This window comes from Muscardinus avellanarius, assembly GCF_963383645.1.
Source record: "Muscardinus avellanarius genome assembly, chromosome: 3".
In the NCBI taxonomy this organism is placed as follows: domain Eukaryota; kingdom Metazoa; phylum Chordata; class Mammalia; order Rodentia; family Gliridae; genus Muscardinus; species Muscardinus avellanarius.
The window spans coordinates 141,372,647-141,400,523 of NC_137788.1; the positions used below are offsets into that span (position 1 = coordinate 141,372,647).

A 27,877-nucleotide genomic window follows, 5' to 3' on the forward strand; every position below is an offset into this window, starting at 1 on the left:
TTTAATTTTGTGTATATGTGTGTTTCTGGGGATTAAAGCCAGGGAAACTCTACCACTAAGCTCCCTCCGAGCCTTCCTTTTTTTTTTTTTTTTTTTTTAACTTTGAGACATGTTCTTACTAAATTGCCAAGACTGTCCTTGAACCTGAGAGCCTCCTGTCTCTGCCTTCAGGTGCTGGGATTACAGGTGTGCACCATCATGCCCAGCTTGGATTTTGATTTTTAATTTTCTCTGTCAGTTTATGTCTTTTAATTGGGGATTTGAGACCACTGGTATTCAATGTTAATATTGAGAGGTCTCTTGTTATTTCCTGTCATTTTGAATTATATCTCCTAGTTGATTCAGGTTTAGTTTTCCTTTACCTATTTGCTCTTATAATGGATTTTTGCCTGTTCTCTGGCCCTGGAATTTAGTTTTTATTTCTTCTTTGTTATTTCTTTATGTGTTTTCTGTAGAACTAGCTTAGGAGTGATGAATTCTTTTAGTTTTTGCTTATCTTGGAAGATCTTTATTTCTCTTTTGCTTTTGAAAGATTGCTTTGCTCGATATAACACCCTTGGTTTTAAATTGTTTTCATTGAGGTCTTCCAAGCCTTCCTGGCTTCCAGAATTTAGTTTGAGCCGGCCGTGGTGGCGCACGCTTGTAATCCCCGCGCTTGGGAGGCGGAGACAGGAGGATCTCGCAGGTTCGAAGCCAGCCGCGCTGGCGTAAGAGACCCTGTTTCAAAAATATAAAATAGGTCTGGGAGTGTAGCCCGGAGGAAGGAGGGCTTCCAGGAACCCCAGTACCACCAAAAAAAAGAAAAAGAAAAAAAAAAGAATTTAGTTTGAGAAATTTGGAATAATACATATTGTTTTGCCTCTGAATGTTACCTGGCTTTTTCACTTTTTGCTGTTTTGTTTTGGTGGTGCTGGTAATTGAACTCAGAGGCATTCTGTCTCTGGGCTATACTCCCAAACTAGCCCTTTATGCATAGGTATGTGTTACTGGGAATTGAACTAAGAGACATTTTGCCTCTGAGATATACCCTCAGCTCTATTTTATTTTAATTATTATTATTTTTTTCAAACAGGGTCTCATTAAGTTGCAAAGGTCCTCGCTAAGTTGCTGAGGCTGGTCACGAACCTGCAGTCCTCCTGGCTCAGCCTTCAAGTACTGGGATTATAGGTGTGCACCACCACACCTGGCTCTCTGGATGCTTTTAAGATTAGCTTGTGTGATGGTGTACTTCTGAAATCCCAGTGCTTGGAAGGCTGAGACTGGAGGATGGAAGATTCAAGGCCAGCCTCAGCAATTTAGTGAGACCCTATTTTCAACTAAAATTTAAAATAGTAAAGGCTATAAATTGAATCTTCCAGGGTTGATTATCAACATGCTAATGGATAAGTTAAATGTATTAAATCTTAGGCTAATTGCTCGGCTTAAAATCTTTTGTATGTAGTAAGTGTTGCTGAATTTATTTATTTTGCTTATATAAAGCTGGATATTAGCCAGATGTGGTGGTACATGCTTGTAATCCCAGTACTTGGTAGACTGAGACAGGAGAATCCCAGTTTCATGGCCAGCCTTAGCTACTTAAGACCCTCTGCAAATTGATGAGACCTTGTTTAAAAAAAATAGGGTTGGAATATAGTTCAGAAGTAAAAAGCTCCTGGGCTTAGTCCCTAGTACCACTAAATACTTTCATAAACATATATACACACATACATTTAAAAAATAAAATTGGATATTATACAGTGCTCTTTGCTTGCATTTATTTTTACAACATTATTATAACTACCTGTCTAACTGGACTTTGTGAGGGAAAACTTTATATAATCTTAAATCTGAAAAGTGAAGAAATAGATATACAAATATATATTATAAGCAGGGTATGGGTACATACCCATAATCCCAGTACTTGGGAGGCTGAGACAAAAGAATTACAGGTTTGAAGCCAACCTTAGCAACTTAACTAGGCTCTCGGAAACCTAGCAAGATCCTGTTTACAAATAAAATAGGGCTGAGGTTGTAGCTCGGAGGTAGGTAGGTTCAATCTCCAGCATTAAAAAAAATTTTAAATCCAACCAAACAAAATCAGTTAAGAAAAAAGATAAAGTAGGCATTTAATACATTTAATAGTCACTTAAAACTGTTGCCTTTGGATTAGGGAAATAAGTGGAGAGAGCTGTAAGAGACTTTTTTTTTTTTTTAACTGAATTATGTGCACAGGTAACTTTAAAGGAAAAACAAAGTAAAATGGAAGAAAGTAATTTAACAATGGAGATTATGTTCATGTTGCTCAGGAGTCTTCTTTGTCCTGTTCATTTTATTTTAAATCTGGCTCAAAATTAGATAAATGAATGCATCTGCATTAAAAACATTATCATAGAGTTGTATATTGAAGCCAATTACACCCGTAAGTTTTAATTTCTTGCACTGTTATTTGTTACCATTATAAGAAACCAAATGTTGGATTTTATTAAGGGCTGCTCTGATCAGATTGTTTAGGAAGGTGCATATAGTATTAAATTCAAACTTAGTTTTTATACTTTTGAATTGAGCCAAAGCAGATAGTTAAAGAATAGACCGTTTTGACTCTTAACAGATGTTCAGCTGTGATAGTCGGCTGCCCAATTGTAGTGCAGAGGAGCCCCAGATTTATGTATGTAGTTCATTCAGTAGCTTCATTTTAAGATAACTAAAATTAAGACTTTATTTGTTTTTTTCCCCTTAATTTGCAGGTTTAATGAGTTAGGGTGTTGTTGTTTTAGTACTGGGGATGGAGCCCAGGGGCATTCTACCTCTGAGATAGACCCCAGCCTTATTTTTTTATTCTTTATTTTTAAACAGGGTCTCACTGAGTTGTAGAGGGCCTCTCTAAGTAGCTGAGGTTGGCTATGAACTTGTGATCCTCCTGTCTCAGCCTCTCAAGTACTGGAATTACAAGTCTTTGATCAGCCGGGCTTCATGGCGCAGGCTTGTTGTAATCCCAGCATTTGGGAGGCTGAGAGGAGGATCTGGGTTCACAGACAGCCTCAGCAACTTAGTGAGGCCCTCCGCAACTCAGCGCGACCCTGTTTCAAAATAAAGAATGGAAAAATAAGTCTTGGGGGGTGTAGCTCAGAGGTAGAATGCTCCTGGGCTCCACCCCCAAGTATCTTTTATCAAGTTAAGGAAATTCCCTACATTTGTAGGATTAAACATAATAAATAGGAATTAATTTTTATTAGAGTTATTTCTCTATCTTATAAGTGCTTTTTTACAAATTACTTTAGCTAAAGAAAAAACATTTTTCAGTAAAGCTTAATTGGAAGAGGTGGTTGTTTTTCTTTAATTCACTTATTTAATGTTATATAAAAAATTTCTAATTTTAAATTTACTTTATGATTTTTAGAATGCATAGTTTTTCCTTTCTGTAAAATTGCAGAATTTGTTTAGCCCTCCCTTTTCTTTTCCCTCCCTCCTACCTTCCCTCCCTTCCACTGAGGATTGAACCCAGGGGCATTTTATTTCTGAGTTAAACTCCTAGCCCTGTTTTATTTTTTATATTTAAACAGACTTTCTAAGTTACTGTACTGGCCTTGAACCTATGTTTCTTCTGCCTCAGTCTCCTAAGTATTGGAATTACAGATATGTCCCACTGTGCCCATCATACTTTTTCTTCTTTAATATTCGCTTCATATATGAACCAGCTAATTTTTCCTAGTACTTATTTTTATTACTAGGTACATATAGAAAAACAGAAATTACCTTTTCCTGGAAAGTTTCATTTAATGTCCCAGTAGAACTGTATACTCCTCTTTCTACTTTTTCTTTGTGTGATACTGGGATTGAACACAGAGACATCTACCTCCAAATTTGGTACATAAGGAATAAAACAGAAATTATCTTTTCCTTGAAAGTTTCATTTAATGTATCAGTAAAATGATATATTCACCCCCTTGCCTCCCCCTCTCCCCCTCTCTCCTTTCCCTTCTTTTTTGTGGTACTTGGGATTGAACCTCAGAGGTGTCTGTCTCCAAGTCATACCTCGCCTTCTTATTTGTTGGTTAGAAATGGTCTCATTAGGCTGCTGACGTTCTTGCTAAGTTGCAGAGGCTGGTCGTGAATCTGCCTTTATTTTTTTATCCTTCCTTTTGTTTTAGCTAGATCTCTAATAGCTTGTGGCTAAATTTAGTTCTTTTAAACTGGTATTACAATATGTATGTTTTAGTTGATGATTGCTTTTTACATAGATACAGTATTTTATGTTATTGTAGTATATTATACAATATATGTCTTAAAGAATTGGAAAATTAGGCCACTTAGGGTTAGGAGCAGCTTTTATTTGGAAATTTGTTTCAGAAAAGCTTTGGGGTATAACTGTCACACATTAAATTGCACTTATCTTTAATTATATAATTTAATGTCTTGGCATATGCATGCATCTGTGAAACTATCACCATGATCAAGATAATGAATATATCCATCGCCTCAAAAGTTTCCTCTTAGCCAGGCATGGTGGTGCATGATTGTAATCCCAGCATTCGGGAGGCAGGGACTGGAGGATCGCGGTTCATGGACACCCTCAACTACTTAGGCCTTTCGCAACTCATTGAGACCCTGTTTCAAAAATAAAACGACTAAAAACTAGGGCTGGGGTGTAGCTCAGAGGTACAATGCCCCTGGGTTCCATCATCAGTACCACACACACACAAAAGTTTTCTATATATTCTTGCTGGGTTTTGCTCTTACTATCTCAATTTTTGAGCGAGGGGACTTGAGGTCTTTGGTTTTAATTGTAAATTTTTAAAATTTCTGTTGACAGTTTTATCAGCTTTTGTTTCATGTGGTTTTAGATGTTATTAATTATATACATTCCAAGGATTGGTACACTGCTGTGATTGATTTACTCCTTTATTACTGTAAAATAACCTTCATTATTCCTAGCCATATTTTTTCTGTGAAAATTTACCTTGAACCCAGGAGCATTCTACTTTTGAGCTACTCCCCCAGTCCTGCTAAACGGCTAAGTCGCTGAGAGTGGACTCAAAACCTGTAATCCTTCTGTCTCAGTCTTCCAAGTACTGGCATTGGGGTTGTGCGCAACCATCCTGGCTTACCTTGTCTAATATAAAATAGCCATCTCACTTTTCTATAGTTAGGGCAGTATATATTTCTCTATAATTTTAACCTATGTAATAGATTTTTGCAGCCGTCTTTTCCCTAAGCACTTAAAAGGGTCGTACTACTCTAGTGTTGTTGAACGTGATGTGATCTGCTTACTCCCTCACGTCCTTGTTGCCAACGGCCTTGGAAGCCACTGAAGGCTGAGGAGTTCTAGCTCTGACCATTATTTTTTCCTCTTTGATCTGGGATTGAGACAGTGACCTTATTAGTGATACATGATAATTATTATCACTCTATTATTAAAATGATTTCTGAGGATAACATAGTTTAAGTTATTGTATGTGAAATTTGAGCATTCTGAGAAAATTCATTCATTATAAGACTGAGTTTAATACAGTTATTCCTAGTTTCAATATTGAATTTAGACCTTCCTCAGTCTTTACAGCATGATAAATTAATAAGCTTGCTGAACTCTGAGCCTGTCTTTGAGTCATCTGTGAAGTCTCAGATTAGATCAGAAAGGAGCACCGGACTCTGAAAAAGAAGCCTTTACCTCATTCATCATCTCCACCTACCAGAAAACCAATGGAGGTTTTGTAATTGTCACTGAGTGGCAGGGGACAGATGGGAGACTATCACCCCATCAGAGGATGGCCTTTTCTCCTTCGTAAGGTGTCTGTTTCACAGTATTTCATTAGCTCCATTTTTCTCATCTGTCACCTTAAACAATATAATGCATAGATTGTAATTGATAAGACCATGAGTGTATCCTACATCTCTAGAAAGGGACCATAACACAATTTAATCTTTTGTATAATTAAAATGACCTTTCTAATTTTAAAAGTTGTCACTGCCATATATGTTTAGTTTTTTAAAATTAAGAACTACTACAAAGGGCATTATTTTGATAAAAGGCATTATATTTCAGACTTTCTCAAATTTTCTTTTGGACAAAATTTAAAAAATTTTTAAAATATGAAACTCTTAAACCTTTTATTTTTTGAAGCATTTCTTGGTACTTGCTTGTATACTCTGCATTAGGCCATTATCAGGTAAAGGATGTCATGTAATCCCACCTTCTATAAATTTCCCAGTGTCTTTAATGTCTAAACACATTCATTTTAATATTACCTAATTTTTCTCAGTTGTACATTCATTTCTACATAATGTTTAGGTAGTTGTCATAATACTTTGATATTGCTAATGGCATCCAAAACAATCAATAATTACAAATTGAGTTTAACGAGTTCTTCTGAACTCTTTCTTATATCCTGGGATAGTTTTATGGAGGAATGAAAAATACCAAAAGAATAGTTTACTACAGATTCTTTTGGTTTTATTCTGAACAAAACTGACACCCAGAGAATCTCAGTCCTCTTGAATTTAAGCAGTTAACATAAGCCCTTGATATATAGTAGGTTTTGAATGAAATTTTAGCAAATTAATACTTTTTTCAAAGTATTATATCTTTGAAGGCAGTATTCAAAGTGTATGGTGAAATACTGTCTAAAAATGCCCCGTTGTTTTAAATTGAGTATTCCTTTCCCTTTCCCTTCCCCCAATTTTCCTCCTCCTACTTCTTCCCCTCCCTAGGATCCATCCCTTCCCTTCCTTTCCATATCTTCCTCACCTCTTACTTTTTTCACTATCCTCATCATCCAGAGAAATAAGAATCAAGAGTTCCCACCCTGCTGACCTCTACCCTCCAGTGCTGGGGCAGGCAGTGGGGAGGAATGGGATAGGTCTCCAGTTTAATTGTTTTTGTTCCAGGCAAGCTTAGAAGAGTGGAACAGGTATGAGAAAAGCAGAATTTTATCCTTGAATAAACTAATATGCTTAAACTTTAGATTCCAAAGTTGATTCAGATACTACAGGATGAGGTTCAGAGGTAAGTGTTGTTTTCTAAACAGAGTATGAAAACCTTTACCTTAATTTCTTATATATTTTGGTTAGTAACATGGCATCCACCCTGGTCTAGAAAATAAACTTTTGTTTCTAGAGAAATGAGCATCTGAAGCATTGTACCAGTATTGGGAAATGGCTTCAAAATGTATTTGAAAAATGACGTTGGTATTAATGTGCCAGTATTTCAAAATGACTTTGGTATCAATGTTTTGGAAAATGAATTTGGTATTACTGGTTTCAAAATGTAAAAAAGAAAAGCAGTCAGAACCTGGTTACTGCCTGGCTATCAGGGCAGTTATTATAATGCAGAGTACCCTCACTAAAAGTAATTAGCAAGTAGATAAGAAGAGTTGGGGCCTAGGGCCTTCATATTCTAAAAACAGGTTTACATAATAAATGACATTTAGCAGAAAAGCCAAGAATTCCCCAAGAGTGCAGGAGGAGGTGCTGAGTGCCGGAGGAGGGTCAGGCCTCTGTCAAAGGGGAGCAGATACTGCCTGGCCTCTGACTTTGTGAATCATTCTGGTCCTAACAAAGAAACCTAGGTTTACACCTGCAGTAAGGCAGGTAGGGTTTGGTTTTTTTTTTTTTTGTTTGTTTTGTTTGTTTTTTGCCATAGTCATAATCTCCATAATCATAAAAAAAAGGGGGCCTGCATGGAGTTAGTGGTTGGACTTATACCTAGGTCAGAAGATTACTTGGTAGAGCAAGATAAAGGATCATATATCAATAAAAACTATTCTGTATCTAGAACTCCAGTGACTTGTTTTCAAGTCACTTACCTACATCCCCTCTTTGGGGTATAGGGCTTTACCATCTGTTTCTACTTTTCCATCTTTGTAATAATAAAATCGCTTAAGCTTATAAGAGTTCGGGCTATTGTTTTCTACACATAGCTCAGAACAATAACCCGCAGTTACATCTCTCACTGTTACAGTTTGGGAGCCCAACAGGGCCCCCATAACAGTTCCTCACCATAACAGCATGATGTTAGATTTCTAATAAAAAATACTTTTGATTTTCAAATAAAAATACATCTAGATATATTATTGTAATGAAACTGGTTATTTTTTAAAAACATATTAAAATCCTATTAATTTGTGAAAAATAACTACCTTGAAAGTTCTTAGTTTCTTACTTTAATATTTTGAAATAATTGAAGCAGATATTTACTTCATTGTGCCATATTTGATGAAATATGTTTATTGTGAGACAATATTTGAGAAAGTTCTAAAATTGGTAGTTTAATAATTTTTGCATTTATTATTTGTATTTTTCTGCTTAGTCTATGTTTAAAACTTTTAAATTGCTTCACAAAGAAAAGGCACCTATCTGCAGCTCAATTTTTTTCACGTCTCTTAAAAAACATGAGGAAATATGAGAGTCTTTAGGAAGTCTGATAGAATATCAAGGTCATAGACCTTAGTATGAATTATTTCATTTAATATAGTAAATTATAATTGAAAGGCCAGTGCTTTGATCTAGTGTGCCATAAAAGGTAATTAAAAGAATAACATGGGTATAAACTTTGATGAGATCATGTCTGTATAGTATTAGTTTTCTTCTATACATTTATTAGTTTTCATATAGCAGTATTCTTTTAATAAGAATTCACAGTGAAAACTAGACAGTGTGTGTGTGTAATTGGCCATCCCTAAATAGCTTTGTGGTTGTTACATTGTTATTTAAAGTATATGAAAAAGAGAATTTAGACAGGCATGGTGGTGTATGCTTGTAATCCCAGCATTAGGGAGGCTGAGACAGAAGGACAGCAGTTTGGGGATAGCCTCAGCTATTTGGTGAGGCCCTTTGCAACTCAGTGGGACCCTGTTTCAAAATAAAGAATAAAAGATAGGGCTGGGGCTGTAGCTCAGAGGTAGAATACCCCTGGGTTCCATCCCCAGCACTGAAAAAAAGAAGGAAAAGGAAAAAGAAAGAAAAGAGAACTTTAGCAGAGTGAGGTGGCACATGCCTGTAATCCATGTGCTTCATCTGAGACAGGAAGATTGCAGGTTCAATGACAGACTCAACATCCATTAGGGCTGGAGGTGTAACTCAGAGACAGAATGCCCCTGGGCTCAATCCTCAGTACCCCCCCACCCCGGAAAAAAAACCCACGGGAACTTTGCAGTTCTTTTTTTTTTTTTTTTGGTACTGGGAATGGAACCCAGGGGCATTCTACCTCAGAAGGCACCTCCAGCCCTATTTTTATTCTTTTATTTTGAAACAGTCTCACTAAGTTGCAAGAGGACTTACTAAGAAGCTAAGGCTGTCTGAGAACCAGGATCCTCCTGTTTCAGGCTCCCAAATGATGCTGGGATTACAAGCCTGTGCTACCACACCCAGGTCATTTTCTAATATTGTTTTATTACCAATTAGGAGACTGAGGCCCAGAAAAGTCACTTAGTCATGAGTTGTAGATTTTATCTTGGTGTGGACCTCTTTACAGTGCTGTTTCTACTCCTCAGCCAGTGGTTTTTTTTTTTTTTTTTTTTTTTTTTTTTTGTGGTACTTGGGGTAGAACCCAGAGACTTTCTACCTCCAGGCTATACTCCCAGACCTATTTTATATTTTATTTGGAAACAGGGTCTCATTAATTTACTGAGAGCCTCACTAAGTAGCTGAGGCTGGCTTTGAACTTGTGCGATCCTCCTGTCTCAGCCTTCCAAGTGCGGGGATTACAAACGTGTGCCACCACACCTGGCTTCTCAGCCAGTGTTTTTGTCCGAAGAAAAATAGTATTGCCTTTTGATGCTTATTTAGAGTTAACAGTATCAAATATGGCCAGCATTCATGTTTTATTTTGTTGGTAGTGTAACAGTGCCCCACGTTGTTGGGCTCCAAAAACTGTTATGGTGGGACAGCAAAACTACTGGTGTGAGATGTAGCCATGGGTTCTTGTTCTGAGCTATTTTAGAAAAAGAATAGCCTGAACTCTTCTGCTGTCAACTTAAGTAATTTTATTATTACAAAGGCAGAAAAAAGGAACAGAAATTACATCAAGGCACTATGTCATAAAGAGAGTGATATAGTGGAGTGACTTAAAAATAGGTCACTGGGGTTTTGAATACCAAACAGTTTTTATAAAGATTTTTATTCTGGCCAGGCGTGGTGGCACACACTTGTAATCCCTGCGCTTGGTAGGTGGAGACAGGAAGATCGCGCAGGTTCGAGGCAGCCTCACTGGCTTAAGAGACCCTGTTTCCAAATTAAAAATATAAAATGAGTCTGGGGGTATGGGAGTGTAGCCCAGAGGTAGAAGGACTCCATCCCCAGTACCACCAAAAAAAAAAAAAAAGATTTGTATCCTGTATCTTTGCTTAACCAGTCATCTTTCTGACCTACAGAGATGGTGATCCATAAAAACAAGTCTTTTGATGTGATGATTTCTTCTTGTAGGCCTGCCCTTTCTCTGGTATAGACCCAAGCCTTTTGTTACACCCCAAAATGTGTTCATTGGTTATCTAAGTCAGGGATCTCTTGAAGGTGTGTGGCATCCTCCCACATCCTTGGGGAATTTCAGCTTGTCTGCTAGAAGTTATTTATTATGTAAAACTTGTCTGTAGAATGCAAAGGCTCTGGACTACCTCTATTCTGGGGAACTCTGCAGGGTTCCTTCTCTGCCCAAATGTCTGCAGGACACCCAAACTCTGACCACTCTCTATATTTTAACATTAATGCCAAAGCATTTGAAATTAGTACATTTTCAAATAAGTACCAAAGAAGGTTCCCAGTACCAGCACAGTTGGAGAGTAGAGCTTGCTTTGAACAGGACTTCATAAGGCTAGAAAATGTATTTTTAAAAATGTATTAGGCTGGGCATGGTGGTTCACACTTATAATCCCAGTATTTGGGAGGCTGAGAAAGGAAGATTACAAGATCATAGCCAGCCTCAGCTATTTAGTGAGGGCCTTCACAACTTTGTCTCTGTTTCAAATTAAAAAATAAAAACAGGGCTGGGGGTATAACTCAGAGGTAGAATGCCCTGGGTTCAATCCCCCATACAAATGAAATAAAGTGAAAATAAAATAGGAAGGAGACTCAGGACCTTTGGGGAAATTTTTGGTCCTGATTGATTCATATTTCGAAAATGAGTAAGTCATAGTTACTTTGTTTCAAAGAGCATATCTTTGCTTTTGCTTGCTTGTATAATTACAATTGTATTTAGATGTAAGAGAGTATTTTTTACTCAGTCATGGGTTCAATTCCCACTACCACAAGAAAAGAAAAAGAAAAGGCTTATGATAACTAATTTTTCCCTGTAAGTCACTTTTTCTTTTCTAAATGGCCAAAGAATTTTTTCTTTCTATTTAAAGCCATAAATTTTAATAGGATATCTCCTAGTGTTAGCCATTGTGAGTTAGTATTTGGGGGACTTGGTATTGAATCTTTTAATATTTAATTATATTTTTGCATGCAAGTTTTCTTTTCTTTTTTAATTTTATTTATTTATTTATTTATTTATTTATTTATTTATTTATTTATTTATTTTGGTGGTAATGGGGTTTCTGGAAGCCCTTCTCCCTCCAGGCTATACTCTCAGACCTATTTTATACATTTTTAAAATTTGGAAACAGGGTCTCTTAAGCCAGCATGGCTGGCTTCAAACCTGCATGATCCTCCTGCGTCCGCCTCCCAAGCGCAGGGATTACAAGTGTACGCCACCACGTCCAGCTGCATGCAAGTTTTCTTGAATTAAAGTTTTTAGTATTTGTTCTATTCTCTTGTCTTGGTTTTCTTTCTCAAGAATTTCGTGTGTGTGGGTGTGTGTGTGCACGCGCTCAGGCACGCACATGTGTGCGTGTTTGTTTTACTGAGGATTGAACCCAGGATATTCTACCTCCAAGATAGACCCCCTAGCCCTATTTTATTTTTTATCTTGAAACAGAGTCTCACCAAGCTACTGAGGGTCTTGCTAAATTGCCTCACACTTAAAATCCTCCAGTCTCAATCTCCCAAATTCTTGGATCCAGGCATGGGCCACCATGCCTAGCAGGATTCTTGTTATTTGTAAGATGCATATTTGCTTATCTTCAGTATTTTTAATCTAAAATCATATTTATTTCTTTTTTATTTTAATTTTTTTTCTTTTCACATTTTGAGGAATTAGTAGTTGTACTTATTTATTCTTATGTGTCTTCTGTTTTTATATATTTATTTCCTTCATTTGCCATTTTTGAATTTTATGACTTTATTTTTGTTTTTAAAATTTTAAAGCCGTGGTGGCGCAAGCTTGTAATCCTAGCATTCAGGAGGCTGAGACCAGAGGATTGCGGTTCACAGACAGTCTCAGCTACTTAGTGAGGCCCTCTGCAACTCAGTGAGACCTGGTTTCAAAATAAAGAATAAAAAATAGGGCAGGAGGTGTAGCTAGGAGGTAGAATGCCCCTGGGTTCCATCCCCAGACCCACAAAAAAAAAAAAAAAAAAAAGAAAGAAAAGAAAAAGAAAAAAAAGTAAAATTTTATTGTTCTTTCATGACTTCTGCTATTTTCTTTATATCCTTTTTGTACCAGTACTAGGAATGGCCTAGGAAGATTTGAGAAAGAAGCCCTGATTATTAATATATATTTCAAAAATGGGGTCACAGAAGATGAAGCTCAGAGTTGTAAGAGGGAAGGGGAAGTCAGGACTTGGTTACACCTAGGAGTCAGATAACTGTTAGAGTGTAAAGTACCCTTTCTAAAAGTAATTAGCAAGTGGAAAGAGGAGTGGAGCTTGGGCTTTGACATTCTAAAGACAGGTTTACATAATAGCTGATATCCAGTTAAGAGGATGGGTGGAAGGAATTGACCTTCCTGAAAGGAGAAACCTGGGCATAAGCCATGAGTTAGGCAGGAAAATTAAGGGGACAGACTTTACCTGTGTCGTAGAATTACGTAGGAGAACAAGATGGAGGATTTCGTATCTGTAAAAGCTGTTCTATGTTTTGTGGTTGGGTGACTTTGTCCAGGCTACTCCCTCATGCTGTCCCTGGGTAGCATGGCCTGTACCTGTCTTCTGTGTTTCTGTCTTTTTAGTAAACTCATTTAAATCTTCAGCAAGAGTCCTGAGCAGTGTACATCTGTCCTGAGTTGGGACAAGAACCCATGGTTACCAGGAACAATCTCTGGGAGCGTAATCGGGTCCCGGGGACAGTTCGCCCAAATGGTGACATTTATTCCCAAACTGTAACACTTTTGCTGGTTTTGAAACAGAAGGTTGTATTTTGAGTAGCGCATACTCTTTTGATGTGTTTTCATTTTTTTTGTGCAGTTGTTTTTTAATTTATTCTTTTTCTTCTAAAAAATAGCATGGCAATGGCCATGTTACTTCTCTGTTGCCTGTTTTAACACTGAATTAGTTTCACGAAACCTTTAGGAGTTGCATTCTGGGTACTGTTCTGACTTCCCAGAGATTCTTTTCGCATTGTTTTTGTGGGAAATACGGTGGCTTGCTTTCTTAAAAATCCGGGTTCTGCCTGTTTGGCTTTTATTTAGGCATTATTCCTTTGTTATGTTTCTTTGCTCACTTTAAAGTCCTTTCCCGGCAGTTTTTCCCGTCATGGCCCTCTCCTGGTAGGAAGCTCTGATGGAGAGTTCATAGCAACCACCTTCCAAGCAGACCTTTTTTTGGAAGCACCGTGCACTCACCTGCAGGCAGTGGCCCAACCCTCTTTCACTTTTTTTTTTTTCAGTACTAGGGATGGAAGCCAGGGGCATTCTACTTCAGAGCCCTATTTTTTAGTCTTTATTTTGAAACCAGGTCTCGCTGAGTTGCCGAGGGCCTCACTAAGTAGCTGAGGGAGGCTGTCTGCGAACCGTAATCCTCCTGTCTCAGCCTCCCAAGTGTTGGGATTACAATCATGCGCCACCACACCGGCTCCCCTCTCACTGTTACATGCTTTTCTTAAATTGGCCAGTTGAACTCTTCATTCAATAATTGTTCCTTATTTCTTCCCGTATCTATTATTTTACCCTGTTGTTTGCTCCTTATTTCACCTACAAAAGAGAGTAAAACTCAATGATCCGATGGTTTGTCCTCACTCACTTCTATTTGGGGATTATGAGAAAATATTTTGCCTGGGTTTTTGCTTTCCTATCTGATTGCTCTTTCTATTTTTATGTGGGGATGCAGAGAGAGTCTAAAACTTTGCTACCACTGCCACCCTCTCCTCAGAACCCTCCTTTTAGGGATTTTAATGACCAATACTTCCTCATAGGGATAGGCCATATTTCACTCAACCACTTATTCGATATTAAAAAACCTTTTTAAGTGCTTTACATCCTCTAGAGTCATGCCCAAAACTAGTCTTTCTGTTTTATTTCAGTCACAAGTTTAATAGAACTGTTAATCATCCTGCTACATCCAACAACTATTTCCTTTATCATCAGAAGTTGGTCTCACTTGTATAAAAAGCAATCACAATTTAAAACTGTTAGGAGCAAATACATTAACACTTAGAATGTGTTTCTAGGAAGTTGGACAAAGGATTCATTCTGAGTCATAGAAAACAAAAATATAAACAAACTGGCTGGATATAGTGGTTTATACCTATAATCCCATACTCGGGAGGCTGAGACAGGAATATTATAGTTTTGAGGCTGGACTCCGCAATTTAGCAAGATGTTCAGCATTAATCAGGACCTCCTTTTTTTTTTTTTTTTTTTTGTAGTGCTGGAGATGAAATTCAGGGGCCTTCTACCTCCAGGCTACACTCCCAGACTTATATTTTATTTGGAAACAGGGTCTCATTAAGTAGCTGAGGCTGGCTTTGAACCTGCGCAATCCTCCTGTCTCAGCCTCCCAAGTACTGGGATTACAAGTGTGTGCCACCACACCTAGCTCAAGACACTTTTTTAAAATAAAAAATAAAAAGGTCTGGGGATGTTGCTCAGAATAAGAGTGCCCCTGGGTTCAAATCTTTAGTACCAAAAAAATTGTCCAGCATACCGATACCAGTTTTTCAGCTAACAGATTTACAGATTTTTAAATAGAAGAGGATTTGTAGATATTGGCAAACCACTGATTATTAATTTAGGAACATAAATTAATTCTCATTTTGGTTGTTTAAGAATTCCTGTTAGAAGCTTTAGAAATAATGTATAACCTGTAACCCAAGAATTTTATTTCTGTGGTTTGATTATAATGGGGTAATTGACATTGTGTTTATTTACTTATTTATTTATTTATTTATTTATTTATTTATTTATTTTGTGGTACTGGGGTTCCTGGAAGCCCTTCTACCTCCGGGCTACACTCCCAGACCTATTTTTACATTTTTATTTGGAAACAGGGTCTCCTAAGCCAGCGTGCGCAGCTGGCTTTGAACCTGCGCGATCCTCCTGTCTCTGCCTCCCATGCGCGGGGATTACAAGCGTGCGCCACCACGCCTGGCGACATTGTGTTTAAAATAACTATAGGAATATTTGATAAATGATTGATTATATTGAAATTTTAAAATTATCCATATGTTTAACAATAAGGTATTATTATGTGTACTCATGAAATAGAATACCCTATAGATACCAGCTCATGTTAAATGATTTAATGGTAATAATATGTATTTAGAATATTAAATGAAAAAGCAGATCATAAAATAATGTAAATGGTACATTTCATTTTTATAAAAAATATGTATGCAAATCAAAGTATCTAGTAAAATGTTCAAAATATTAATAATTTTTAGGTATTAGAATTATAGAAGATTATAATCTTAACTTTATAATTTCATATATTCTATAATTAAAATATATTTGTTTTTAAAAGTTACCGTTACATTATATAACAACATCTTCTCATCTGTTCTATTTTGAAAATTTTAAACTAGTTAATATGAGTTTGTGGTGTGTGTGTGTGTGTGAAAGAATCAGTCACTGTATTGTCTACCAGAAAGGTGTAATTCTTGATGGCTTTAGACAGAATTCAGATTTTTCCTGTATAGGGCCTGCCTTTGTATATAAAAGCCCCATTGGATTTTTTTTTTTTTTTTTTTTTTTTTTTTTTTGGTGGTACTGGGGTTCCTGGAAACCCTTCTACCTTCGGGCTACACTCCCAGACCTATTTTGTATTTTAATTTGGAAACAGGGTCTCTTAAGCCAGTGAGGCTGGCTTGATCCTCCTGTCTCTGCCTCCCAAGCGCGGGGATTACAAGCTTGCACCACCATGCCAAGCCCCATTAGATTTTTAAATGATATTTATATACAACAGAAAATAGTATAATTGGACCTTTCACAAAGCTAAATATGTTATTTTGAATATTCCTTTTCCTTAGTGTAGTAATAGAACATGTCAAGGACTCCCCTGTAGAGAAGGGAGTGTGGAAGAGTGAAAAAGCTGTGTCTTGTAAAGTCATCCAGGCGTGGCTCTCACCTTCAGGTTTGTAACCATGAGCATAATACTAACCTTTCTGAGGTATAAATCTGCAAACATCTGCCTTCTAAAAGCATCTGTAAAATGTAAACATATCACCACTGGTTCTATAGAGTTGTGAAAATTGCAGAAAATAATGCATATAATTTTTCCTGCTTTTTGTTAATCACATAAGTGTTCAATTAGTGATATCATGGATAGTGACTTCATAGATGATTTGTATTATACCATAAAAAGGAAGAAAGTTCTACTGTTTTCTTCTCTTCCTTTTAAGAGAAAAAATTGAGTTATTTCTTCAAGTTGCCTTATATATACATGTATATTTATTACTAAAACCCATTACTTTTAATTAGTCACAAAATATAAAGGTACATATAGAATAGGCCTAGTTTATTAAAGAAAATAATTCCTTCTACTTTTAAGAGAATATTTTCTTTCTTTGGCTGTGAGGTTTTTATTTTATTTTATTTTATGGCACTAGGGGTGGAACCCAGGGCCTTTTCTACCTCCAGACTATACTCCCAAACCTATTTTATACTTTATATGGAAACAGGTTCTCACTAAGTTGCTGAGAGCCTCACTCAGTAGCTGAGGCTGACTTTGAACCTGTGCGATCCTCCTGTCTCAGCCTCCTAAGCACTGGGATTACAAATGTGCACCACCATGCCTGACTTCATTTTATTTTTGATAGATGATCATTTGAAAAGCAAGCACAGTTCTATAGCTCAAACTAATTTCCAGTCATATCTTGAGGACCATAGTCAACAGTGTAGACTCCATAATTATACTGTCTGAGTTTAAATTTGGGCTCTGTCACTTTACTGTCTTCAGATTCATCTAGTCATGATTTTGACTTTCTAAATTTGGATAGGTGTCTGACTTTATCTGTTTTCTTCAGTTAAAATGAAGATAATAAAAAAATACATGTCTTCTAAGGATGTTCTTGTTATATGTAGTTCTGTGGACTAAATGAGTGGTTTTCCATAAGGCACTTAGCTCAATGTATGTTGTGTCATAAGTTCTTAGAAATGCGATTATCTCACTGTCTTTCATTCATTCATCATGTGCTGAGCGGGTGGGTACCCATTGTATGCCAGGCAAAGTCCCAGACACAGAATCATACATGAACAAAACAGTCATTGCCCTTGTTAAACTTACATTCTAGTAACGGAGACTGCAAATGCATGTATGTGAGGCAATTCATATGAAGAAAAGTAAATAGAATAAAGAGATAGCAAATACTAGAGGGTATTGCTTATGGTTGAGGTTTCATTTTTGCTGAGACCATGCAAATTTTGGGAGGAAGAATAATCTTGGCTGAGGGAATACCATGTAGATTCCCATATCGTAACATTTCTAATGAATTGAGTTATAACAGGGCCACTGTGGATACAGTTTTAGTAAAGAAAGGAGAAGGTGGTATAAGATAAGTTTTGAGAAATCAATGACAAATGGCTTTGGAAGCCATGTTGAGGAAGTTGGATTTTACCCTGTGGTGAGAAAGCAAATTTTGATAAAAATTATGTGATTTGGTTTATATTTTAAAAAACAACTAGCTTCTGCTGAGCATGGTGATATATGCTTGTAATTCCAGTGCTTGAGAGGCTGAGAGAGGAGGACCAAAGATTCAAGAACAGCCTCAAAAACATAGTGAGACTCTCAGCAACGTAACCAGACCCTGTTTCAAAATAAAAAGGGCGTCAGGCATAGTGGTGCACGCTTGTAATCTCAGTACTTGGGAGGCTGAGAAAGGAGGATTGCGCAGGTTCGAAGCCAGCCTCAGTTACTTAGGCTCTCGGCAACTCAGTGAGACCCTGTTTCCAAATAAAAATATGAAATGAGTCTGAGAGTGTAGCCGGGAGGTAGAAAGCCCCTGGGTTCCCCCCTCACCCCATCCCACCACCAAAAAATAAAAAATAAAAATAAATAAATTTAAAAAAAGGGCTGGGAGTGTAGCTTGGAGGTAGAATGCCCTGGGTTCAATCCTTAACTCCCCCCCCCCCCCATAGCTTCTTTTTTAGAGAAAGACTAAGTTAAACTACAAACCTGGAGACTAGTTAGGAGGCTATTATAGTAACAAAGATGGGAATTGATGGTGACTTGGATTAGGTGATAGTGGTGGGGAGAAGGGATGGAATTTGGATTGGATTTTGAGTTGTAGAAAAGAGAGTAAACAGGATTGGCCGATATATTGGTTGTGGAAAATTATACATATGGTAACATTTATTGTAATAGAAAATGTTCTGGACAACTTTATGTATAGGGTGAGAATAAGAGTTTTATCATGGACATATCCTTCTGGAAATTCTCTACCTGAGTGGAGATTTTGAGGAGATATTTTTATGTAGATGGAGCTGAGGAGAGAAATCAGAACCAGGAATAAAAATTGGACTAGACTGAAATGAATAAAAATTTTAGCTAGACTGAAATGAGTTCAAGAGAGGAGGAGAGTTAGGATGTAAAGGCAGACATATTTGGTACAGAAGAGTAGTTGGGATGGGACATAAAATTCTTTTACGATGGTTTCTATAGAAAGAAATTAAGTAGAAAGGGAGTAATTAATGGTGCTTAATGTAGCAGAAGCACTGATATAAAGGGGCAAGAAGGAATGGGATCCAGCATACTTTTGGAAGACTTGATCCTAGTTACTGGGAACATGAGTGTTTATATGATATTGCAGGAGAAAAGACAAAGTATACTGACACAGATTCTGAGTGTTAAATTTTACATGGGAGTATGTGGAAATTCTCTTCTGAATATGCTGTTTTTTCTTAGTCAAATAAGCATAGATTTGCAGTGAGAGATGGGGATAGGAAATAAGAGGTACTGGAAATTTGAGGCAGAGTCTAAAATTATTTCAAGAAAGGTGAGCCCACTTGAGGCATAATGTCATAATGGTTTCTAAGTAGAGCCACATCAGTCTACTCTAGATATAAGCATAGAATAGGTGGATATAAGCATAGAATAGATATAGGATTGGGATTTTGCTATGCAGATATGAAGGAAGAGAGGGACAATGGAATTGAGTACCTGCAATTTTGCATTTAAGGTGATGGACCGTAGAATCTAAGATGGGTGAGAATGGAAATAGGTCAAATTTTATTTGCTCTGGGCAAACCGAAGCTCTATTGCCAGAGCCATGTTCTACTTTTAAGCACTGAGATGTGTTTTCTGAGATGACCGTTTCCCATCCTGCCTCATTACCCTGCTCTATCCCTAACACACACTCAGTATCCGTGTGTTCAGCTTCTATTCATCCTTTAAGGAATAGCAGACATGGTGCTTCCTTCTTGAAGTTTTTTCTCTTCACTCCCAGTGAACTGTCATCTTATTTCTCCCTTTGAGCTTGTATAGCATTTATCTTTATCTTGTTGGCTAATTGCTTGGTATTATAGTTTTGTCTGTATGTTTTACCTTTCCTTTTTGACTTGTGCGGTATTGTGGACAAGGATTATGTCTTTGTATCCTTAGCATTTAGCACAATTTATGTTCAGCAAATATTTGATACGTTTGTGAAAATCTCAAGTAAAATAATTCAACATTTTTCAAAACATTTGTGGAAAGCAGTATTTTGTAGAGTTTACTCTTAGTTTCATCTATATATAATTTATATTCACTAGTGTATAGCAGTCCTGTATTATTTTATTTTATTTTTGCGGTACTGGGGTTTGAACTCAGGGAATTCTATCTCTCACCTACACTCTAAGCCCTATTTTATATTCTTTATTTTGAAACAGGGTCTCACTAAATTGTGAAGGCCTCATTAAGTAGCTGAGGCTGGCCACAAACCTGTGATTCTCCTGTCTCCGCATCCCAGGTACTGGGATTACAAGCATGCATCACCACACCTGGATCCTATACTATTTTAAAGTAGTCATCATTAACGTTTTATTGATTTATTTTGCAGGAGCATCTTTCCTTGAAGAAGTATATTGTTGACATTGTAGTTGAAAGTACTGCTCCACCAGAGCCATTGAAAGATGGAGAAGAGCGACAGAAAAATAAGAAAAAAGCCAAAAAGATAAAAGCTCGGATGAATTCCAGGTACATTAAATACCCTTACACACAAAACAGAAACTCTTAGTGATAAATCCTTTAATGTAAATCCAACGAGACAGACACACAAAAAAGCTGAGAGTTGTTTGCTTGAAATAACACTGATGAGCCTAATTTATAGCCACTTTCTCTGATTGAGAAAAAAAAAAGTGCCTATCGATCTAAAGCCCTTGCTTTCACCTGTTAAGAGCTCTTCTTATAATTGGATGCCAAAGCCCTGCCAAACTTGTGCCTCCTTCAGTGTACGATAATATGTTTAAGTATGTGTAAACCAAGCCTATTTTTCTTTCCAGCTATTGATTTTTAAATGAAGTATCAAAGAAAATCAATAGCAATCAACAAATAGAAGTCTGCTGGCTGTAGTGTCAAATCTTGTGACTGGGTTTAATCAATTTGGTTGCCTGTCACAACAACAAAAAGTTCAAGAAATATCTTAAAATGGAAAGTGAGTTGTCAGACCTGTAGTTCATCATCAGCCTCCAAAGTGACATCCGAGGACCGGGCAGCTGTATAGTACATCGGTACCTCCTGGGCTTCGCGCCTTGTCTGATGACTAATGAGTCTTGTTTGAGGACAAGTATAGTTCTTCCTTCGTAGATAAACCTTTACTATTTGAGGGAAGGTATTCTGAATATGCTTGTATATTTCTGTTCCCAAATGACTTAAAGATGGAGAAGCTTGACCATGGCATTTTAAAAATAAGAACTAGAATAACAATAGAATAATAGTGAGTCATGCAGTTGCCTCTCTGGAGTTTCATGTTCAGATTGTTATCCATTAAGGTGTCTGTGTCATCTCACAGAATCAGTGATACCTTCAGAGTGCTCATTTACACAAACACTAGGAAAGGCTTTCTTGCTTTGTTTTTGAACTCACTTTGAGTTTCTAAGAATAGTTTAGTTCAGTGTATTACTGTCTTATTTCTAGTCTACTATCTTTTATTTATGCTAAGAACTTGCTGGCCTTATGACACTTGAAAACTTTAGAATATTTCCTTAGTTCTCTTTTCTTCTCCATATATATATATATATATATATATATATATATATATATATATATTCCTTTGATGAGGTCACCTAATCCTGTGGCTTTTAATATCCTCTACTTGCTGATGGCTACCAACTTGATACCCGCAGTGTTACTCATATTTAGTATGCCCCAAACAGACTTGTTCAGTCTTCTTCTCCTCAAACCTGACTCTATCCCATAGTCTTCTCTGTATCACTAAATGACACTATATTCTAGTTGCCTGGGCCCCAACCCTTCAAGTCATCCTTGACCTCTCATTCTCTTATATTTCACATTCAGTCTAGCTGTAAATAGTGTTAAGTTTGCTTTAAAATATAATCAGGATTTGACTATCTTTCCCCAACTTGACAGCTTCCTCCCTGTCTAAGTTTCCACCACCTCTCACCCAGATAATTTTTTTCTTTTTGTGGTACTGGGGATGGAACCCAAGGGCATTCTACCTCTGCGCTACACCCCCTGTCCTATTTTTTTTATTCTTTATTTGGAAATAGCATCTCACTAAGTTGCAGAGAGCCTCAGTAAGTAGCTGAGGCTGGCTGCGAACCTGCGATCCTCCTGTCTCAGCCTCCCAAGTACTAGGATTACAAGCGTGCGTCACCACACACAGTTCTCTCTCCCAGATCATTTTAGTAGCCCTCTGGTTAGTCTCCCTACACTCTACCCAGAGTGAGGAGCCTGTTAAAATGTAAGTCAAACCAGACATTGCAACTCACACATATAATCCTAGTACTTGGGAGACTGAGACAGGAGGACCACAGGTTCAAGGACAGCCTCAGCAACTTAGTAAGCCCCTCAGCACTTTAGTGAGACCCTGTTTAAAAAAAATGTTTAAAAAAAAAGGCTAGGAATGTAGCCTAGAGGTTGAATGCCCCTAGGTTTAATTCCCAGTAAACACACACACACACACACACACACACACACACAAAAAAAAAAAAAAAAAAACAAAAAACAACAACAAAGTAAGTCAGTGCCTGCCACTTCTAGAAACCTTAGCGCTTTTATAGTTTCAGTTTCTTATTCTTAGAGATTCTTGTTACATATATTCATAATGCTGGCTCTCATCTCCTTCATGTCATTGTTCAAATGACATTTTATAGTGGGACTTAAGGACCTTTTTTAATGTAAGTAATACTTGTTTAATAAAGTTTTAAAAATATAAGTATTTGTAGAAAAATATAATTCAGTTGCTTCTAATATTTTGGTGTATATAACTATTTTTGTGCTTATATACTTACCTGTATTGACTTTTTTTTTTCTTGTGGTACTGGGGTTCCTGGAAGCCCTTCTACCTCTGGGCTACACTCCCAGACCTATTTTATATTTTTTGAAACAGGGTCTCTTAAGGCAGCACAGCTGGCTTCGAACCTGGGCAATCCTCCTGTCTCTGCCTCCCAAGAGCAGGGATTACAAGCGCGCGCCACCACGCCTGGCTGTATTGACTTTTTTTTTTAAGAAGATAAGTGAAATGTAGAGACCTCACATTCAGAGTTTTTACAAAACTAAATACCCATGTAATCTATACCCCTATCAAAATATAAAACATCTCCACAGAGGGTTTTTTTTTTATTATTTTTGAATCAGGGTTTTGTCAAAGTTGGTGAAGGGATCACTAAATTGTAGGGGCCAACGTGGAACCTGAGATCCTTCTGTCTCAGCTTCCAAAGTCCTGGATTACAGGCGTACGCCACCACTCCCGGCTCCTACAGTTTCCTCACCTCCCATTTCAGTCAGTGGTCCACTAGCCCTGGCCTTTGGAGATGACTTACCTACTTTCTGTCATTATCTATTTATACAAATGAAACCACACACCTTTGCAGCTGGTTTTGGCCTAACATACTGTTTGTGAGACTTAAGAGTGCTGTGTGGATCTAATCTGTCCCCTTTTTATTGTTGAACATATCCACGGCGTGGATACTGTCACATGTTTAGTCCATTCATCTCTGACTAAACATCTGGGTTTTCAGTTCGGGTCATTTATAAGTAAAATTCCTGTCAAGGCTTTGAGTGAACATATGCTTCCATTTCTCAGGGGTAAATACCCAGAAGTTGAGTTACTAAACTTTATCCATAGTGGTCTGTACCATTTTATACTCTGGTTGGCAGTCTGTGGAGGTCAGCTGCTCCAAAGTCTTGCCAATATTTGGTACTGTTAGTTTTAATATTTTAGCCCAATTCTTGTGGAAATATGGTAATATCTCATTGTAATTCTAATTGCAGTTTCCTAGTGACTAATAATTTGGATTTTTCTGTACTTTTTAACTGCTCAGGGTCTTCCTTACTCAAGTATTTGTTGAAGATTTTTGTCATTTTAAAAATTTGGGCTGTCATTTTACTTTAGAGTTGTTTTCTATATTGCGACTACAAATTATCGGTTGGATATATGTATTGAGAATTTTCCCTCTTAATCTGAGATTTGTATGTACATTTTTAATAGCTTTTGATAAGCAAAAGTTTAATTTTGATATTTATTTTATCAGTATCTTCATATCCTATGCTTTCTGGGTTTACTGAGAGATATTTGCCTGTCCAAAGCCTCCCAATTTTTTTTTTTTTTTTGCAGTACTGGGTGTTGAACCCAGGGGCATTCTATCTCTGACCTATACCCCCAGCCCTATTTTTCTTTATTTTGAAACAGTCTCACTGAGTTGCAAAGGGCCTCACTAAGTAGCTGAGGATGTCCGCGAACCCGGATCCTTCTGTCTCAGCCTCCTGAATGCTGGGATTACAAGCGTGCGCCACCACACCTGGCTGCCTCCCAATTTTTTAAAGAAGCTTTATAATTTATCTTTTACATTTTGGCTTATGACTCATTTCAAATAAATTAATGAGAATAATAAGAGAATCAGGTTTATTTTTCCATATAAATAGCCGGCACTATTCATTGAAAAGATTTTCTTTTGCATTATACTGTTTTAGTACTTTCATTAAAAAAAAAAAAAAAAAAGTCAGCACTGGGGATGTAGCTCAGTGGTTGAACAAGTGCTTGCCTTACATGTGGGAGATCCTGAGTTCATTCCCCAGCATCGGAGCCTGGTACAAGTGGACTGAGAAGTCTCCCCTATTCATGTGTGTGAGTCTGTTCTTGATTATTTTTTCCCCACTGATCTCTAATTTTCTTTTTTGAAAACTTGATTAAAAATATAAATCCAGCCAGGTGTGGTAGCGCACGCTTGTAATCCCCGAGCTTGGGAGGCGGAGACATGAGAATCCTGCAGGTTCGAAGCCATCCTTGCTGGCTTAGGAGACCCTGTTTCCAAATTTTAAAACACACACACACACACACACACACACACACACAGAGTCTGGAGTCTGGGAGTATAGTCTGGAGGTAGAAGGGTTTCCAGGAACCCCAGTACCACCAATATATATGTATATATATATATATCCTTCATATTATTGTGTATCTGCTCCTGAGTTCTCAGTTCAATTCTGTTTCATTAATATATTTGTCTGTCTTGATTACAGTAAGTTTATAGAAAATCTCCAGGTAAAGTAGTAGACATCCTTTATCTTTTTTTGAATTTGTTTTAGTTATCTAAGGACTCCTGTGTTTCATATAAATAATCAAGTCAGTTTTTTAGTTTCTAAAATTAAAAAAAGCCTCTTGTTAATTTAAGATTACATCGAATCTGTAGATCAGTCTTAGATTTATTTCATGAACCTTATCCCTAGGATTTTTTTGTGTTTCATTTTTATTTGTTTGTTGCTAGTATGCAGAAGCACAAATGCTTTTTTTTGGTGTGTGTGTGTGTGTGTGTATATATATATATATATATATTTTTTTTTTTTTTTTTTGCGTTACAGGGGATGGAACCCAGGGGCATTCTACCTCCAAGCTACACCCCCAGCCCTATTTTTTATTTGGAAACAGGGTCTCACTGAGTTTAAAAGGACCTCACTAAGTAGCTGAGGCTGGCCATGAACCATGATCCTCCTGTCTCAGCCTCCCAAATGCTGGGATTACAAGCGTGCACCACCACGCCTGGCTCCTGTGTGTGTATGGGCACCTTTTTCTCTCCAGTGTTGCCCACTGTTTCAGGTCCCTTGCTGTTCGTATAGTAAACCTCAACGGTCTGACTTTGTGATTTTCCAGGGCATATGTTTTTATCCTTTGAGGCTAGAAAGTTCCCGCCACAGGGAGGTGCATGCTTTTGTTCTCCTTTCGTGTTTTGGCTTACTCAGGGACTGGCTGCTTTTTTATTTTATTTTCCATCTTTGGTGGTTAAAAGCGTCCTTGTAAATATTCCAGGGTTTTGCCACTCTAGTTGCCCAGTTCCCGTGATGGTAGTCTGGGATATCCATTGCAGCTCAACTTGAGTTCACACTCAGGCTCACCTTCAATCTTAAAAAGTTATGTTGTGAGGAGAGACCATTTAAATAGAGCCTAACTTGCTGGGGTTTTATGAGACCTTAACTGACATGAAAGAAAGGAAATACTCAACTCCAGCTAGTTCTTGGCTTCTTTGTGGAGGAAGGGAAAATCCCAACTCAGCTTCCTACATAGCAGAAGAGAAGATGCCAGCTCCAACCCAGCCTATCCATTCTGTCCTTCCTAGTCTTGTGGGGGTAGGCGAGGCGTTTGCTCCAAAACACTTAGGACACTCACAGGCCAGAGCCAAAGACTCCCTGCATAGGCATGGTCTGCAAGTCCACCCCTTGGGTTGGCTGTTGCCTTGTGAGCTCCTGCAGCCATGCACACTCCAGCTGGGGACAGTTTGTAAGCTCAGAGTCGGGGTGAGGCTGTTGTTACCATTTGTGTCTGTGGTTTCTCCTCCTGACAAGTCCAGCTGCAGCCACAGGAGTTCACTGGGCGATTTGGTTGGGTGGTCTGGAGATTTTCTGTCTTGAGGTATTTGGGAGTGGAGAGAAGAATGTGGTGGCTTTTTCGAATTTGGTTCTCTGCAATCATTGGCTGGACAGGATATAGCTGTTTCTTTTGCTGGAGTTCTTCTCCAAAAGCCTCAGGATTTTGGCAGCCGCCAGCTCCAGCATGGGCTTGCCAAGATGGCCCTCGCCTCAGCATTTTGCTCACCAGATGAGAAGCCAAGATCTTCACAGTCCTCTGCATTTTATCTTTCTCCGGATTCATCTATATTTCAGCTGTTTTTCCTCTGTTGAATTCTGACTGCTTTTCTTGCCAAGACGCTGTCTTCCTGCTAGTTGATTTCGGAGTCTCAGACCAATGGAAAGGAAGGCACTGCCTTCCTCTGCCTACCATCTCTAATCCCATATACTTATTTTTATTCAGTAAATACATGTATGCCTTGTATAGTATAGTGTATCTTCAGAAACAACAAATTAAGTAAAGGTTGATAAGATCAATTCTTTGAGATTAGTAAATAGTCTGAAAATGTCAACAAAAAATAAATTGGAGCAATGAAATAGCTCACAATATGGCCGAGGAAGAGTATAACCAAGATAATTAAAAATGAGAGAACACAGTGCGTAGCACCACACTAATAAAACGCACAATCACAGTAAAATAGGTTATCTTTAAAACATCATAAGGAATTGTGATCAAATCTCTGAAAGGATTTTTCAGCCTTACTTCATGCTGTCTCCGTTTTAATCTTTTGCTCTAGTCTTGGTGTTCCCTAAGCTTGACTTGTGCTTTACCTCCTGTTGAGCACTGCTTACTCATTCTTCTCAGCTAGTAATGCCGTTTCTTCTCTTTTCTCTGTGTTCAGAGGCTACTTGTTTTTCAACCAAATACATATTCTATATGAAGTAGGAAACTTACCTTGGCATATTAATTGGAAATTATATATTCAACAATGATCACTTACTCTATTTTGTGGAAGTACGTATCTTTTTGTGTGTGTATTTGCTGATTGAATCCAGGGGCATTCTGCCTCCAACTACACCCCCAGCTTTTTTTTTTTTTTGAAACAGAATCTGGCTAAATTGCTGAGGCTGGCTTCAAACCTGTGATCCTCCTGTCTCGGTATCCCAAGTACTGAGATTATAGGCGAGCGCCATTGTGTCTGGGCATTATGTGTCTTTTGATGTTGTTATATCTTCTTCCATTTTCTGGAAATGAAGTTCCTTAAATAGTCCTATAATGTACATTCCTATAGTTTAGTTAATTTATACAGAATGAGAACTATAGAAATTGCTAATAAGTAAATCAAGATTTAAGTTACAAAAGAGTGGTAAATTACCATTTCTGGTTAAATTAATTTGGGAGTAATAAAATTGTATTTATGTGTGGCTGAATGAAAGAATGAATTCAGTCTCTACTACCTTAAGGCCTAGATAAATTGTTTTAATATAACAGACATCTTCTTAAGCTTTAGTGTCTTCTTTCAAAAATAGATAATGCTATATCAAGTTTCTAGCTACATAGGAGATAATGGTTTTTTTTTGGTGGTACTAGGGGTGGAACCCAGAGGCTTTCTACCTCTGGGCTATACTCCCAGACCTATTTTATATTTTATTTGGAAACA

General features: G+C 37.5%; 1 protein-coding gene across 2 annotated transcripts in view; it reads left to right on the forward strand.

The window, feature by feature from the left end:
• Nucleotides 1-27,877, forward strand: part of SCAPER (S-phase cyclin A associated protein in the ER) — a gene marked incomplete at both ends in the record, with an annotated part of 288,797 nt that overhangs the window by 73,264 nt on the left and 187,656 nt on the right. For both annotated transcript variants that reach the window (XM_080692276.1, XM_080692277.1), the window contains one exon: nt 20,254-20,390. In XM_080692276.1, coding sequence (XP_080548402.1) covers nt 20,254-20,390 — 137 coding nt within the window. The remainder of the gene's footprint in view (nt 1-20,253; nt 20,391-27,877) is intronic.